At 40.5% G+C, this 13,341-nt stretch overlaps 1 protein-coding gene across 1 annotated transcript in view; it reads right to left on the bottom strand.

Moving 5' to 3' along the window:
* Positions 1 to 3,128: 3,128 nt before the first annotated feature.
* The window catches only part of il34 (interleukin 34), a 29,413-nt gene continuing 19,200 nt past the window's right edge, over positions 3,129 to 13,341 (bottom strand). Inside the window, exons 3-8 of the mRNA XM_069716909.1 lie at positions 12,580 to 12,683; positions 11,207 to 11,284; positions 11,009 to 11,086; positions 7,701 to 7,808; positions 5,894 to 6,077; positions 3,129 to 3,252 (exon numbers count right to left, since the gene is read on the bottom strand). Coding sequence (XP_069573010.1) covers positions 3,194 to 3,252; positions 5,894 to 6,077; positions 7,701 to 7,808; positions 11,009 to 11,086; positions 11,207 to 11,284; positions 12,580 to 12,683 — 611 coding nt within the window. The 3' untranslated portion in view covers positions 3,129 to 3,193. The remainder of the gene's footprint in view (positions 3,253 to 5,893; positions 6,078 to 7,700; positions 7,809 to 11,008; positions 11,087 to 11,206; positions 11,285 to 12,579; positions 12,684 to 13,341) is intronic.

The following is a 13,341-nucleotide window of genomic DNA, read 5'->3' as shown; positions in this document are numbered from 1 at the left end:
GTTGTTGCCGAGAGGCTGTGGGACATATTTTCACAAGAAGGGATCTTTGAATACACCTTAAAATGTTCTTATGGTTACAGAAAGACAACCACACAGTTACATATGATGGATAAAGTAAAAAATAAAAAATACACAATGAATTTATAGAAAATACACCAAATAATTACCATTCATCTTTTACGTCATTGCGGAGTGTCTTTTTTTGCATGTGAGGACCAACTTTTGCTCCTTTAAAGATCCTTTGTTGCGTAAAATGAAAAATGAACATCGTCGCTCTGACTCCTAACGAGCGACACAATTCGGCACGGAGCGGTGACCGTTCATACGTACGGGAAAAACGTTCACAAATACACCAAATAAACCAGTCCTGGGAGTCACTCCAGTTTTCTTTGAGAAAAATAACTGAAGTTTTAAAAAAGCAAAGACAACGAGCGCTTCTGATTGTTATGTCGAAACATTGCACTGGGATTTTTTTGACGTGTGTTTTCTGAAGCCAACTGTGGAATAAAGGTTAGAATAATAAACACAGTTCAGAAGGTGATGAGGGGACGCTGCACCGTGAACTGACTGAACCAGCATGTCAGGATTTGAAGACAATGAACCGAGTGCATTGAGCTTTTGAAAGTCAACATCGCTGCGAACTTGCATGCAAAAAGGAAACAGAAAAGACAGGAAATGCACCAAGTAGTGACAAAGCTTTAAAAAATATCCAGGATGGCAGATTTAGTCGCCCAAACAAGACATACAGTACGTGTTGCACTCTTTTTTTCTGGACTGTGTGCAGTATGTGCATCTGACAAATATAATATAATTCCCATATAAATCTTTTTTTCTTTAAGAGTCGGCTTTCTATCCTTCAGTGGAGAACTTCCTCCGTTAAAATGGTGATCTAGCCATCCTTATAAGAGGCTGAATCTGATTGAATAAAATAAATTAAATTAAGTCGATTTTTATTTATTGAGGGCCTCGTGAGTTGGGCGTTAAAATTCCCTCCACAAGGCCCAGTTTATGAAGCGCGATCAAAACGTTCAGAGACTGTTCCTGTTACGTGTGAACAGTGCGCAGCACTGCGACGTGTCCGGAGCAGTAACCTTTGTAAATAAATATTTACTTGAGTTTAGCTGGTTTTAAGTGAAATTAACTATTTGTTAGCGTTTCTTAAAATTTGAGTTAAACTGTTTTTTTTTAGCGAAATTAGCTGTTCATGAGGTGTTTTTTTTGGGGTGTTTAGCGTGTTTGTTAACTTGAGTTTAGCTGGCTTTTAGCGAAATTAGCCACGTGAACAACGAGGTTCTCCAACGTGGCCCTTTCACAGCGAAGTCCCCTCCCACCTCCGCTAACTGCTAACTGTTTCGACTCTGTGGAGGAGACGCACTGTGAAACAGCAGATGGTGCTTTAGGCGCATACAGAACCAGAAAGAGCGTCACTGCACGCGGAGACGGCTTTTAAAAAGGGATGGTGGCCAGATTCAAATCAGATACGATGTCTGGCTTTTATAGGCATCGTCTCAGAACGTTTTGATCTCACCTCATGTGTTCCTACTAAAGTCTGCCACGATGTTCTCCATGTCATGTCAAAAAAAGATGGGAACGACTTATTAAAACCAACTCCCAATTTAACTTAATCACCATCATCAAAAATCAAGACAAGCATTAAAAACATTTTCTTTTTAAACCTGATGTACAAACTGAGCGCTGACACGTGAGACTAAGACGTTACAAAAAGGCAGTTTGAGTCAAGCGGCAAGAAAAAGATCGAGGATGAATGGACGGCAGGCTCGAAGCGGAAACAACCCGGCGGCTGTAGTTTCTATATGAGCCTGCTAATAAACTTCTTTATTTCAGTCAGTATTCGTGTGTTTGTAAATGGAGATTCCTTTTTTTGTGTTTTTGTGACCTCATATCTTCTGTTTTTGACTTTCAGCTGCATCTCTGAGGGTTTCTCCCGTTTAAGTGGATTATTTTGTGGAGAACTGTTGTTGACGTGAACCTAAAAGTCCCATTGAAATTGCATGAGATGTTATGTTATTACAAAAAAAAAGGTTGACTTCATTTTTTTTGGTGTTTTCAGACTGAAAAAAAAAAAAAAGAGGCTCAGACAGAAAAAAACACAACAAGTAATACTGATCTGCTCTGAAGTAAAATCCCACTCAGGATATATTGCAAGTGTGAAAGATTTGAATCTTGACAACAATCATTTCATGTTTGTTGTTTGAGTTTCAGATTTCATCTTTGCAACTTTTTACATTTCTAGCATGTTCGCAGCTGATATTCAAATTCAAAATTTTTTTTTTTTTTTTAATTTTATTATTATTGTTAAAAAACAAAACAAAGATTTTCTCATCATTTCCTGTGAAAAAAATGTTTTAATCATTTTTTTTTTAAAGATTTGTGTTCTGACTTTAAAGTTAATATTGATTCATATAAAAAAAAATGCATTGAAAAAGGTAATTAAGTAATTAAAAATCATCAATGGTTGCTTTGTGAAAAAAAATTCCATAATAGATGTACAGAAGGAAGATAAGGGAGATGATTGTATTTCATTTATACATTTTTTTTGCATTATAAACATATAAAAGACACACGTGGTTGAAAAATTACCATCGTTTTTTTGTTTTTACAGCTTTTGATTGAGCAATTTGGAGCCGACAGCAGACTTTAAATGTCGGCTACAGGTTTAGAAAAGTTCAGTCTAACAACTAAAACGAGAGAACGTTGTCGTTATCAGTTCGGAGTTCATTTACATCGCTCTCGCTGCGGCTCGGAGGAGAGAAATCGAGTCTATCAGCTGGAGTTTCTGGATACGATCCAACATGTGGTCTCTGTTGTCGGCCTCTGAGGTGCCGCGTCCTCGGGTTTCCCGACCGACACAAAGTTTTCTCAAACATGACATTTTATTTTCGTCCATAAGCTCGTAAAAGTCAAGAACAGATTCGGTTACTGTGCCGATGACTTCTGGCCGTTTTGACTGATGGGAGACTTACTTGTGTACTTTCGGGAAAGACTTATTGGTGTCCACAAATCAGGACTGAGCGGTCTTGTTTCCGTGTGGATTGTCCTTTTTACCCCTCCTCCCCCCTACCTCCTCTCCCTCTTCCTCCCCACCCCCCACACAGCACAAAGGGGGGAGATAATAACACTAAACCCAAAGTCGGTATGGCCAGGGACGACTTCGCTCCACGCCGGCTTCCCCTCAGCTTTTGGGCTGCAGGTCTTTCTTCCCGCCTTTCCTCCAGCGGGAAACGCTGCAGTCTGAAAAGACAGATGAGAAGAGAAAACGGTAAATGTTTCCACCTTATTCGGAGATGAACGCTGTATTTATGGCTCATTCTGTATCCATGTAGACACTCAATATAAACACACCTTCACACTCAGTTTCACCTTTTCACAAAAAAGCTATTAAAAGTCACTATTTCCCTCACGGCAGCGAATGAAAAGATCCAAAGCCGACAACAAAGTCAAGAAAGAAAAGATGAAGTTGTCACAGTCGCATTTCAGTACATCCTCCTCGGACTCCCTCGGGTTATCCCGTATTCCCGAAGACGCTGAAAATTTGGGCCGGATCATAACTTAAACACCCGCGTGGGGTGAAAATGTGGTCCTGTTGGCGCTCCAGATGTGAGGGGCCTCAGACAGCAGACACTGTACGCTGTCACATCCTTACAGTGACGGATCACCTCGCGCTGCGCTTTAATTACAGCACATGTCTACATCAGTGAAAGCAAACGTGTTACATTTCCATTCTGTGCCACAGTCATCTTTACTAAAAGGATGTTTCTATCCATCTCCATACCGGGGGTTATTTATTCTCCATATGTTTCTGGTGCTGGAGTTTTCCCATCATGCACGGAGATCTTCTTCGAGCTCTTGTACATGTGATTAATTATTCGCTTCCCGATGGTGGTGACTGATACGGAAAGAGTTTTAAAGAAGAAATTCATACAACTTTTCCCGCCATGATATCCACATTCAGTGTGGACTGTTAGTTTTTTATTTATTTATTTATTTTTTATAATATTTTGGCTAATTTTTTTTATTTTGTTCATTTTTAAAATGATTTGTTTATTTAAAAAATGTTTTTAATGATTTTGTTAATGTATTTTAATTCATTTATATGATTTTGTTGATTCTTTAATGATTTTTATGCATCTGTATGATTTTTGAAAATGATTTTGGTACGTTTTTTGTACGCGTTATTTTTTTATTTTCATTAAAAAAAGAAAAATTATAATTAAAAAAAAAAAAAAAGATTTCTTGAATATGAATATGCTTTACAAATGTATGGATACAAGAGGAGCATGGAGGGAGACGGGAACCAAACCATTGGAGAGTTCTGAGATCAGTCATAAGCTGACAACGACACAAACATGTTCCCGCACACGTGGTCAATGCATATGTTCCCAAGCACATGCTAATTACTTTGGAGTGTGTTCATTGGCTGTTCGTGGAGAATCAACACGGTGAGCTCAGGACAGATGTCACATTTGCATAAAATATATTAGACATGAAAATGTGCTTCCTGTCTGATGTAATTTCGAGAGAGAAAATGTGTTGTGTGAAGCCAGGTCTAAAACAAACAAGATGAAATCCCGATAATTAGTGAGCTTCAGAGGTGCTGGTAGGCAGAATGTGTTTCCTCAGAGCTTCACTCCCTATTTCACCTCCTTTTCAGTCGTATTTCTAAGCCAACTGGCTGCTTAAACAGTGGCATCAATCTACTCAGCTCAAAGTCTTTCCCTCAGCTAGTCCTTGACGACTTCACAATCAAACACGTGTGTTAGTGCTCAGCTCCTCTCAACAGCTGGTTCAAATGATGATGGGAATTGAATTCATATCATGGACGTGGTGTTTATGAAGAAGACCACGGATCACACTGGTTGTCCAAAAAGAGAGTGAAGCTGCTCAGTGTTTTCTCCCACATTTAATGTTGGATAGCGGGCCGTGCCGACGGTGGCAATAGGACATGAGCTTGAGTTTGTGACATCACAAACTTACATGAGTACAAACGGCATCGTTGCTTAGTATGGGCTGCGTGTTAATATAGCACTCAGAGCCTGCTTTATAATAATAAAATAAAGAAAAATAGGAATTTATACAATCTTGGACTTTAAAGTTTTGGGTAAAGGACTACGAATTGCATTATGTCAATGTGGGACCTCACAAAAATAGAAGTTTGTGTGTTTAAGGTTACGGGTAAGATAAAGGGTGAATTGAGGTTAGGTCAATGTAAGACTGTCGCAATGAATGGAAGTCAATGCGACAATGCGTAGTTGTGCAAGGTTGCGCAAGTGTGATTTGAGATTTTTTTTGACAAGAAGGAATTCAAACATTACTGATGTGTTTTTCTTCTGTGTTAAAGACGAATATGCCTTCGTGGTAGTCTAAATACACAAATTTGTCCAAATGGTTTGGCAAAGGCGCCGGCACAACCCGGAGCATCAAAGGCTTGGCGAAGCTTTTGACCAAGAGAGAGAAGAGAGGACACATACACAACACAGTCAGAGCAGTTGATGGTTGCGCGTTGTCCTGACTGCCAACGACATTCTATTCGCACCTAATTTGGCACTTGAGTCGGTTCACCAACCGAGAAATCTGTGTGAGGTGTGAAAAAAATGCACATCCACCTCAACATGTTTGAGTTCAACAAAATATTTAACCCCACTAAAGACAGATCTTAAGAATCTTGGCCACTGTGAAATGTAGATGAAAAACAAATGCCGATGGCCTCTTAGCTTCAGGGCTCAGGCAGAGTGGACGGTGCTGCCTGTAGAGAGTCGACCAGACGTCATCCGAGAGCAATAAATCCTTTAAAAATGTTTTTTTGTTTGTTTGTTTTTTGGCTTAACTTTAGTTAAGTTTAATTGTTTGTGTGTCGTCCCTCCGGTGTACTCACAGTCCCGCTGAGCGTCCGTGCCGGCGAAGCACTCGCTGAAGAGACAGTACATGGTGCGGCAGAAGTTGTCCAGCAGGGATTTGGGAGAAGCAAATCTCCAGCTGGACTCCGGCACTCTGTCGGGCTCCTCCGTTAAACGATCCCAAATGTCCTGGATCGTCTCTGGAAGCTCCTGCTGGAACAACTGCAAAACACACACAGACACAGGTGAGTGAGAGTCAGGTAGGCTTTCGGTGAACATTTCAAAATCTAAAAAAGACATAATTCACCTGTAGTGTCGCTGAGCGTAAACGCACAGTGATTTTTATTGTTGCTATAAGAGGTCAATACCCAGCTAGAAACGATACGAACGTTTTCAGGGGAAAGTCTTTGTTTTGTTCCGAGGATATTCTCCTCAAAGGTAGAAAACAACTAAACCTGTTACCTTTCGTCAAACGTGTTTCCTAATATTGTCTGAACTTTATCGTCTAACTCTCAAAATGTTTTCAGCGGGACGTCTTTGTTTTGTAGAATAATGTTCTCTAAAGACATTCGAAAACATTTAGTGTTATCCGTCTTAAAAGCTTTTTCACAATATTATGTCCCAGCTCTTAAAATGTTTTCAGTCGCAGGTTCTTCTTTAATGTTCCCTGAAGGTTATTTATTTTAGAGTAAGGTAACGTACAAATATTTGGTCTTAACGTTCTTAAAATGTTTTGAGAGATTGTTTTCCTACCTTTAAGAATTGCAAACCCTACGTGACCTCATAGGAAAAAAAAGAAGTTTAACTTAAGCAGCCAAACAAGCACACATGGTCACCCTTTCCCATATTTTTCATCCATCTCCATTTGAAGAAAAAAACAGCAGGAGCTATGAGCTCATATCAAAGGCAAGTGCTGAGGCTGAGCATGTGACTTCTGTAGCTTCAGTTTACAGCACTTGTGTGACCTCACATACACTCGAAAAACAAAATGTTTAACATTTGCGTCTCATCAGAGTCGCACAATCAACTTGACTGTGAACGTGGTGAACTATATGTGAGGTTACATATTGTATAACAGTGAATAAAGCCATTCATAAAGAGAGATGACATTCATAGCAGTAAATCGTATCTTTCTTGTCTTAAGATGATCCCAGTTCTGTAATTGGTAAGAATCGATCTCAGAAATCTCAAATAATTTGTATATGAAAGGTAATGCGTTGATAGTAACGTTTAGTGCCATTATTGTTATCACTAAACAATCAGAAAATGTAGCCCCGGGCAGTCTGAGGTGAGTGACTCCCTCGTGGTTGATCAGCTGAGGTAACCAGCAGCGACCTGGTGACTGAAAACACTCGTAAGCCGAGATACACCACGACGTTAAACCCACCAGCCGACAGGATGCCGCTCTATTTTGCATTTGCGCTTGAAACCACTTCACATACCAAGAGAGGACGAAGAAGATGTCAGTCTGCTTCAACACGAGGCCACAGGGCACCATGCTGTGATGATGTCTGATAGAATAACTATATGAAACCTCATGCAGGTTGTTCAGTCGTCTGTTCGTGGCAGTTAGAAACTGGTTTCGACTGAATAAACTGGATTGGAATATTTGATTGTTGAATAAATACCAGCAGACAGTTCAAGCACTCACTGAATGAGCAGTGGTTGAACTAAGTTCACCTTCTAAATTCACCTTCAATGAACTCAAGCAAACTTTACTTAATGTTCTAACGACGAGAGTATTAATTTGCAATTATTAACAAAATGTGACGTTAGTTATTGAGCTGCTTCGTTTGAGGAGGACCTGAATACGGCCGCGGCGCAGACACGTGAACTCGGTCTTACTTCGGCGGGATGCGACTGCACGAAGACTCCCTCAGCATCCCTGAAGCGACTCTCCAGCTGGGCAGTGTAGAGCCGTGAAGGATGTCTCTCTGGCATGACCCGGATGATCTGGAATCACAAGGACAGCGTTGAAGGGGCGCTGGTTCATTGGACGACAGCAACCAAACACATGTTGACTATAAATGCATAAAATAGACAAAACCAAACATGCAGCTGAAAAACGTTGATTAATCAACTGGAGGACTGAAAGTCACAGTTTTCAATGGAGGGAAATATAATTAATAACATTTGGCAGTATTTCCTGAAAGATGCTTAACATCAACACAAAAAGCGTGATATGAAATAAGTGAAAAGGATTTACAGTTGTGGGAAACTTTATTTATACTTCATTTATTAAATGTTATTTTGAACTGGACTGGTTGATGTTACTGTTAACCAAAATTCACAAGTGCCAACAATTTTAAAACGAGGTAAAGAAACACGTGTTTTTTTTTAATATCTACACTTGGATGGATGCACCTACTCAAGTTTCACGTGCGTGTTAAAACTGTATGCTTGTGGAGGAATTTCAGAATTGTTTTTTTTATTCTGATAGGTAAGCGTAGGGAGGAAGAAATGCGATCCTCAGAGCAGACCTCAAACATGGTGGTGTGTTGTGTTGTGGTGGGGTGTGGTCAACAACTGATCCAACATTTCTCAGAAGGTTTATATTAGTTTTTGTTGGACTGTAGAACAAGTGGAACCTCTGCCATCCACCTTTGACCTATAAAACTAGAATTACTGCCTCAGTTGGATGTCTCCAACAAACAGTCCAGTATCAGTACAGACTCATAATATAAGCAGTGAAGACTTTGACGCAACACATCTGATTGTGATAGAACAAAGCTCTAGCAGGAGACAACGCTTCAAAAGAAGCTACAAATACCAAAGCTTCACACACATCTGCAACCTGACAGAAGATCTGTGCAATCAGGACATTTTCAAGATGGACGCCCAAGATTAGCGTCACCAACTTGGGATCTGACTACATGTGGAAAACATGTTTTTTTCTCAACGAGTACAACAGGAAAAGCATTTTTGTAGAAAGTTATTTTGTCATTGTAAAGTTGACCTTTGACCTTTTCAATTTAAAATGTCATCACTTCAACTGTCCTTCGCGTCGTAAGGAGTCAGCTGAGGTGTTTCGGGCGTCTGATCAGGATGCCTCCTGAGCGCCTCCCACTGGAGGTTTTCCGGGCATGAGACCCCACCGCAGGCCCAGAACACGCTGGAGGGATTAAATCTCCCCGCTGGCCTGGGAACGCCTCGGGATCCCCCAGGATGAGCTGGAAAATGTTGCGGGGGAGAGGGAAGTCTGGGCCGGCTTGCTTGGCCTGCTGCCACCGCGACCCGATCCCGGATAAGTGGAAGATGATGGATCACTTCATTGTTTTGTCCTGTTAGACATTTGTGTAAAATCTTGTCATAATTAATGTTATTTTATTGAGAGTTATGGACATAAACGTGTTTTGTAAGGTCACAATGACCTTTGGCCCTGAAAATCTAGTCAGTTGATCCTTGAGTCCCAGTGAATGATTGTGACAAATTTTAAGATGGTCCTTGAAGACATTAATGAGATATTGCATTCACAAGAATAGAAAATGCATAAGATCACAGCGAGCTTTGACTACAAAAACATTTGGACCAAATTTGAGGACACACCCCACCAGCGTTACAGAAATATTGCAGTCACCAGCAAGGGTCAATGTGAGGTGACAGTGACCTTGACCTTTGACCTCAGCCCACCAAAATCAAATCAGTTCACCCTTGGGACCAAGTGAAAGTTTGTGCCAAATTTGAAGAAAGTCCCTTGAGGTATTCTTGAGATATCGGGTTTACAAGAAAGGGACATACCTATCACCAGCGCGGACGCTTAAAAAAAACCTGAACAACTGGCTGGAACAAAAAGAAGCATTTTATCCACCGTCACCCCCAGCAGCCTTGCAGAAGTTGGCATGGAAACAGCATGACGGAACGGCAGCATCCAAACGTGAAGAGCTGCAGCATGCAGGTTCACGCTCTCAGTGAAAAAGCCCAGTAAACAAAAGGTAAGCATTGTTTTCAAATTTCCCACGGTAGGCTTAGTTACATAACATGTGTTCCTGTGTGCAGCAGAAGAATGAGCAGGATGGATAAGGTGTTGCGGTTGAGAGGTGTGACTCCCTGAACCAGCTCACAGGCTTAACTGCACCACTGGTTCTTTGCTCCCAGCACCTTGTTAGTGCCTCTTGATCTCAGGGGCTTTAGAGAGGACTTAGAGGTTTTCAGAGAGGAGACAGAGTCCACTAATTCAACCTGTCGGCCTTTGGCAGGACCTCAGGAGAGCGGCGCAAACTACTTTCCCTTTTACCTGAAGGCAAAATGGGAGTTTATTGGTCACTGGTCAACAGTGTGTGTCTGTCACAATCCGTCACATGACATTTTAACGTTATTATCTTTATTGATTGACTAACAGAGCTTCAGTCTTGTGTTTTGCCTCTAAACTAAAGAGTTTGTCCAGACGGAGAAAATGAGAAGGAAAATATAAATATAAAAATATATTTAACAGTTTTACATATGTATTTCATATATATAAATGTATATGTTATATTAATTTTACAGGCTACTGTTATTTGGGTCATTTTTACACAAATTTGCAATAAAGTTTTTGGGAAAATAAATAGAAATTTTACTTTATGTTTATTTTTCCCAGCAGGCAGCTCGATTGGCCAAAAAGTTAAATTCATATAACTAAAATATTTCTAAGTCCTCTCTCATCATTGCTCTTAAATGTAGGTCAATATTAATAGAAACAAGTATTTTATATATGCTCAAATAGTAAAACAAAAAGGGTTTTAACGTGAGGCATCATTTTACTGTTTTATCTGAAATAAAAATGAATTAAAAAGTCATTATTCCTGCATCTAGAGACATTTTCCCACAGCCAAGTGTAAGCTCTCTGGAATTGGTGTCATGCATCTATTTAACTAACTAAATCCTCCATTCCTCCTGAATGTGGTACTGTGGAAGGTTCAACTCACACAGAAACTTACAACTCTTTAAGTGGCAAGGAAACACCAATATATTAGCTTTAATACGTTTATTTTAAATGTATTTTCTTGCAATGCATCCAGCTTCATCGGATTCTTCTGGAAACGGATCGTGCTGCCCAGTGAACTGTTGTTCTTTGGCCGTTTGCTTTTTATGACTCTCAGAAAACTAAATTCACCGTTTTTATTGCGGATGTTAAAAGAAACAGAAGCATCTGGCGGTAACAGAGAGACTCCTACCTTTTTTAACACGCCTTGGTTGACTTGAAACCACAGCCTCTGCAGAACCAGCTTGTCCAAGTCCTCCACCTTTAACCTCTGATGAAGAGAAGACCGGGAACAGGAAGGTTAGTTATATATTTTACAGGACAGAAGTTGGACTGTTGCAAGAAAAGGAGCCAATAGATCAGGCTTTGTAGAGAGCCTTGTGACTTTTACCATTTTGCTGATATTTGACAGTTTAAATATTTCGTTATGATGAACCCTGATGGTGTAGTTGATGGGGAAGTTGTGCTTCTGTAATGACAAGAAAAAAAGAGAGACACAAATTAGCATCCAACTTCCATAAATCAAACTTGTCTTTTTGTGAGAAATTAATTGGTTGTGACTTTTACGACCAAACATGGCACATGGGAGCTGTTTTAAAATTACAAATCCAAACAGACTCATAGCACACAAGGCGGCCGTAAATATGTTATGTTGTACTAATGAGTGTGTCCTCATGTGGTGGTCGATCAGTGGTGAAATAAATAAATGACATCGTGTGGTAACTGCACGGTTTGTGAGTCAGCTGTGGGAGGGAGTGGGTCAGGGAACGGTGCCAGGGGAAGGAGCTAATTGGTGTTGACTTATTACCTTCCTATAAATCTGCAGTAGTGTGCCGGGACTGATGGCTCAAGATACTGGATCCAGAGAAGACCAGGATACGCTACAGGTCTGGTAACAGCTGCACCCGGCAGCACAGTGTGCTCTTTATGTTTGGGGTTACTTGAGTCGGGATTACTTAATTTAATTAAAAACCTGCTGTGTGTGTGTGTGTGTGTGTGTGTGTGTGTGTGTGTGTGTGTGTGTGTGTGTGTGTGTGTGTGTGTGTGTGTGTGTGTGTGTGTGTGTGTGTGTGTGTGTGTGTGTGTGTGTGTGTGTATTTGTCAGGGTACATTTTGATTGGCCATTGCATAACCATCTAATTTACTTTATTGAGCTTTTATGCATGATGAATGAAGTGAGAACACTGAATAAACAGCTCCACACCCGAATGACCACTTGTTGCTTTTTTTTTTTTTAACCACATAAAAGGTTGAACAGTGAGTCATGCTGAAAGTGGACATATAATACGAACGCGAGTTTGTGACATCACAAACTTACAGAAGTCCAAATGGCACAGCTGCTAAATACGAGCTGGGTGTATTTCTGTATGGACTGGGCGTTTTGCTGCATTATGGGAACGTTAAAAACAAGTCCTATTGGAGGTTTTTCCCGAAATTAGGAACTACAAGCCAGAAGATTTCAACGTTTCCCGACTTTAAGGAAGTGCAAAATTAAATTGATGGAGTGCCCCCTTGAATTCAGTTCATAGTGTCCCTTTTTTCTGTGGCAAATCCCTTGCTGTTACCGTAGCGATACTGTTTCCTGTCATTGTCTCATAGGTTAGGGTCAAATGTTGAGGGGAAAATCCTCCTTTAAATCTTTAAGTTTTGTCTCTGATCGTCGTTTTTCGTTCACTTCCAGCACTCGGACCTCCCCGGCTGGTCCGGAGGTCGGGACCGCTGACCTTCCACCGCGTGCTCGCCAACATGCCATCATTCTCTCACCATGTACCGTCGCCTGTGGCTGAGGGTCTCGTTGAGCGTCTTCAGCGCCGTGCACATGCGGGCTGGTGTCGGGGCCATCAGAACAGGAGCTATCAGAAACAGGCCTGCAGAAACAGGAGCAGCAGAGCATGAGATCAGCTGCACAGTCGTATTATTTACACAGCACCATCTGTTGTGCATTTTTGGAGTCGGATTAATTCACAGTCAGGCTACAATAGACGGAAAGAGGAACGTGTGTGTTTATAGATGTGCATGTTTCTGTTGAATCAGAGCCAAAATCTGACAACGCTAAACCTTCGTCAAGACAAATAGTTTTGAGTTTGCAAAGCTCTGATGTTATCAGGAAGCATGTTTTGCAGAAAGATGCGTTTATCACATTAAAGGTTTAAAAAAACAAACCAAAAAAAACCCACTGCAGGTTATTGGTAACATGATTTTTACGCACCTCAACTACCATGCAAACCATAATATTGGTCTTTGCATAGCTTTTAGTTCAGATGACCTGATTAAACTTTATTTACCATCAAACAGGTCACGTTTGATTCCTTTCATCACATCCAATTATTAAAAAACAACAAAAAATTCACGTTTTCCATGAAGGATATTTAAATGCACAGAGCATTAACATGGATACGCACTCTTTCCTTTCCATTAATGTACTGATTACTTAAAATTGGTACATTGAAAGTCCTGGACAGGAAATCATAACAGTATCATCACTGTAATATACTTGTTAAAATGTTAAGCTTTAATAACTTAATT

The sequence above is a fragment of the Brachyistius frenatus genome, unplaced genomic scaffold (assembly GCF_029030835.1).
Source record: "Brachyistius frenatus isolate BFR_SWC_R1_liver_20210118 unplaced genomic scaffold, ASM2903083v1 Contig_164, whole genome shotgun sequence".
Taxonomy (NCBI): Eukaryota; Metazoa; Chordata; class Actinopteri; family Embiotocidae; genus Brachyistius; species Brachyistius frenatus.
This window is presented reverse-complemented; position numbering and strand designations above follow the sequence as displayed.